At 44.6% G+C, this 3,814-nt stretch overlaps 1 protein-coding gene across 1 annotated transcript; it reads left to right on the top strand.

Annotated features, from left to right (window-relative positions):
* Nucleotides 1–1,098: 1,098 nt before the first annotated feature.
* LOC147635319 (uncharacterized) lies at nt 1,099–3,281 on the top strand. Its single transcript, XM_086802158.1, has 6 exons — nt 1,099–1,383; nt 1,499–1,575; nt 1,712–1,757; nt 1,924–2,059; nt 2,166–2,586; nt 2,664–3,281. The coding sequence occupies exons 1-6, from the start codon at nt 1,242–1,244 to the stop codon at nt 2,883–2,885; spliced, it is 1,044 nt and encodes a 347-aa protein (XP_086658284.1). The 5' UTR covers nt 1,099–1,241; the 3' UTR covers nt 2,886–3,281.
* The last annotated feature ends 533 nt before the right edge of the window (nt 3,282–3,814 follow it).

Below are 3,814 nucleotides of genomic sequence, written 5' to 3'. Positions count from 1 at the left end.
GATATGGAATATGGGATCTCCAAGTCTGTGGAACTTTGGCAGAAGTTTGAAAATCTTCACCCACATAGATTTTGTATGTGATGTTTATGGGTGCAAGTGTTGTGACACTACCCTTCCTAGAGCTTGTGCTAAGCTCAGAATGGCAAGTTGTGGTGCAAGGGGAGTGGTACAAGGGTGGGGGGTGGGAATAGATCCGTGGTGGATAGAGAAAAGGGTACATGAATGTGCTCCGAGTGTCTATCCACACCGAGGTACATGTATGGAGGCTCAGGGGATTCACTATAAGTAAACCCTCTGTATCACGTACATTCAAGGCCTATTTTAAAAATCCCTTATCTCTAAATTTTTCATAAATAAAACATACCTTTTTTCTATTCCACTTGTGAATACCCCCTTTAAATGATACCGTTTTGTATGTAGAAAATGTGTAAAAATGGGATGAAAATCCCTTCTGTTGAACCCACGTGCTACGATTACATATTTATGAGTGCCCCCCACGTATGGAGGGGACTCACTAGATAAGGGATCTTTAAAGATCGTTTCGCCCTCTTGGCCAAACATGTGTGGCATAGTGACCACATGTGAATGTGCAATTGAGCCCGGGCTACCGCTGAATGGAATGGAGGCATTGGGGACATGTAACCATGACGAAAATGTGTCCATGGTGTGCGGGGAAGCTTAAAAAAGCTTTAATGGTGCGCGGGCAAGCCCGAAATTTAGCTCACTTTTGCCTTGCCCCCATGAATGCACCCTTAAGGTTAAAAGTGGTCTTTTGAGGCATTTTATACGTGTCTGTAATAAGTACCCAAAAAAAACGCCCAAAAAAGAGTCGAAGGTGTCATCTCAGATCTGGAGTGTATAGCGCTCGAATAGATGATCAATGGTATGAGGACGATACACGCTCTTCAACTAACACAATACGTAACAGTTGGGTTTACTAGTTATCTACCCTTAATCTTTTAGCCACTGGGACCCTTCCCAAATCTGTCATTATGCTGGCACAGATCATAATTCTTCTCCCATGCATTATTCTACTATGTGGTTCTCCTTCCACATGCATCATTTTGTGTCGCGAACCGTTCTTTCAAAGCCATTGCGTTGAAAAGTATTCTATCATTTGGTATCAATATCTCTCGGCCTCTCTGCGGGGACATCTGCTGCTCCCCATCAACATGGACGTTGGTAAGGCAGGGATGAGCTTTCCCTGAGCCCAATTACACGGTACTCATGATGAGCCGGTGATGCAGAGCAACAGCAGTAGTAGCAGTGTTCCCACCACGGGCACCCGGTCTTACCAGCGTTCCATGACTCCCCGCCTGCGTTGGACGCCAGAACTCCATCACCTCTTCGTGCACGTGGTGGATCTCTTGGGCGGAGAACAGAGTGAGTTACTTATGTGTGACATGGAAGTTAAATATAATTCAATGGACTCGAATCCAGCACAGGGGATAGGTTAATATTAGAGTTTGGAAGTAAATTTTTGAGGTTTTTGATGCAGGGGCCACACCTAAGCTTGTGCTAAAGCTCATGAAAGTGGAGGGTCTTACCATCTCCCATATCAAGAGTCACCTGCAGGTGCTCATCCTCTAGTCTTACCGGTTCACCTCACCGTAATATCACAATAAAGTCATTGCCATTAAATTTCTATGTTCCTGAGACTAGAATTCACTCTTCAGAAAATCGGAGATGACCTGGTTTGTTTGTTTTGCAGACGTACAGAAGCGTCAAATACGACGAGATCAGCACCAGCAGTGAAGGTAGTGTATATTAGGTGTTCATAGTTACTCTTATAATTAAGTCAACATGTGCAATCAGCATTACGGACACTCTTTGTATATTGCATTAATAAGCCTAACCTTTGTGTAAGCATTAAGACTGACCTTTGTATTGGCATTAAGGCTAACCTTAATTGTGTTTGTGCAGTGAATGAGCAGTCAGATCGAGAGCCCAGCGATCGAGGAGGAATGGTAGAATATTTGAGCTCGAGCCGTTGTATATGGCCTGGTATAGGCCAAGCTGCGTTTGATCAGCAAGCGGGCTATTATTTTCCCGGAATAAGGCATGGAGATTGCAACAAATTTGTGCAATACAAGCCCATACATAAGCTCAGTTTGCTAGCTATACGCCTGGGTTGTGATAAATTGAGTGTTCAATAATCTATGCAGGTACCAAGATGGTGTGGTGGACACCAACGGCATAATTTCTCATGCTTCAAAAGGGGAGCAACTCATATGCCCAGCTTACGATGTAGCCGGAGAGCCGACTATGGCCGCAAGCAGTATCCTACAGGGTAGGGCTTCCCATGGCGAAACCAATGTTGCCCATTCACAGTCCAGTATAGAGCCTCCCAGTAGGAGGTCATGGGCTGTGCAGGCTGGCGGGCAAAGCAGCTCCTTGCAATACAATGTTTCGGACACATGCCTACATCGTGAAGAACATACTAGTGTCCTCAGCTGCAAGGCCGGGTCTCTGAATACTTCATCCTGCAGCACCACACCATCTCAAACCCATACCAGCACCTTGGTTATCGACTCTGAAGGGAACCAAGCTACCTATACCTATTTCAACTTCATTACCGCACCACAGGTACATCAACGGCCTACCATATTAACACTATTAATATAAACTTTGAAACGTAGACTAAGCCAACCATGATATGGCAGGAAGCACACTATGAGCAACCAGTGAGTTCGTGCTCTTATAACACAACAGATCACCAAGGTTGCGATGATCCACTCATGGAAGCCATGGAAAGAACGCATAAGCGTTTGCGTACGGATGAAGAAGTAGATAGCAACCTGAGGCTATCATTGCACCCCCATGGTTTGACACACCGCCCCCTTCAAGTTTCCTTGGAACTCACCATGTCCATTGGTGCTACATAGCGCCTGTCCTAAAGAAGGATTAAAAATCCCACCATTGGCTATGTGGTGGCCTCCTGGCACTAGTCTTTGGAACGGCTGGCTCACTATAATACCCGTGGTGAAGCTTACAGAGCAGGCGCAGTGCCCAGCTTTCGACCACACAAATTGTGGACAATTTTTCTTTCTTCCACTTTATTTCTCTCCCACGAACAGCCAGTTTTTTTCATAGCATGCATGGAAACTTGGCCTTAAATGTATTCTTATGGTCACTGGTGGTGAGCTTGAAACCTACCTGAACATGCCCTTACTAAAAGCCTATTAATGATGTATTTTGAAGTAATGGCCATGGTGATGGAATACATACTACATTGTATGGTGAATTCTACGAAGTCTTCCGTAATATAACATATTAGCACTGCTTTGGGGTTCTAGTTTCCACGCTGAAAGAAATTTCCAAGTCGTTTGAATTTTTTAGGGATGAAGACAACAATCCAGAAAATTTATTGTTGTAAACTTATAAGAGCCCTACTCCTGCCTAACTATCCAGGAGCAACGTTCCTAAGATTCACCTGCATGCACGGCACAACAAGTGGCTCCTCCACGCTCAACTAGCAGTTGGGCAATCTAGGCATATCCTAAAGTCCTAACAGGTCAAATCTAAAGTCTTCTTTGTAATTCTCTTCGATTCTGGACCAAGTCTCGACTGGAGAGTATTAAGCTCCGAGTTATTTTACGAAAGCGCCCCCGCCTGTCTGGTCTACCCTACCATCTGCTTTCTGGTTTTTTCAAGTACTCAATCACCCGTGTCGCTTTAGCTTTTCCTCACATGCACCTCTAAAATCAAGTATACACATACACATCCTATGGCGTCACTTTAGCTTTCACTCAAATGCAGATCTGAAAACAAGAACGCACATAGACCTCCTATGCCTACACCTATAATTGACATG

This window comes from Cibotium barometz, chromosome 9 (genome assembly GCF_041138505.1).
Source record: "Cibotium barometz isolate CiBa-2024 chromosome 9, ASM4113850v1, whole genome shotgun sequence".
NCBI lineage: Eukaryota > Viridiplantae > Streptophyta > Polypodiopsida > Cyatheales > Cibotiaceae > Cibotium > Cibotium barometz.
Note: the sequence above shows the minus strand (reverse complement) of the source record. Positions and strands in the feature narration are given on the sequence as shown.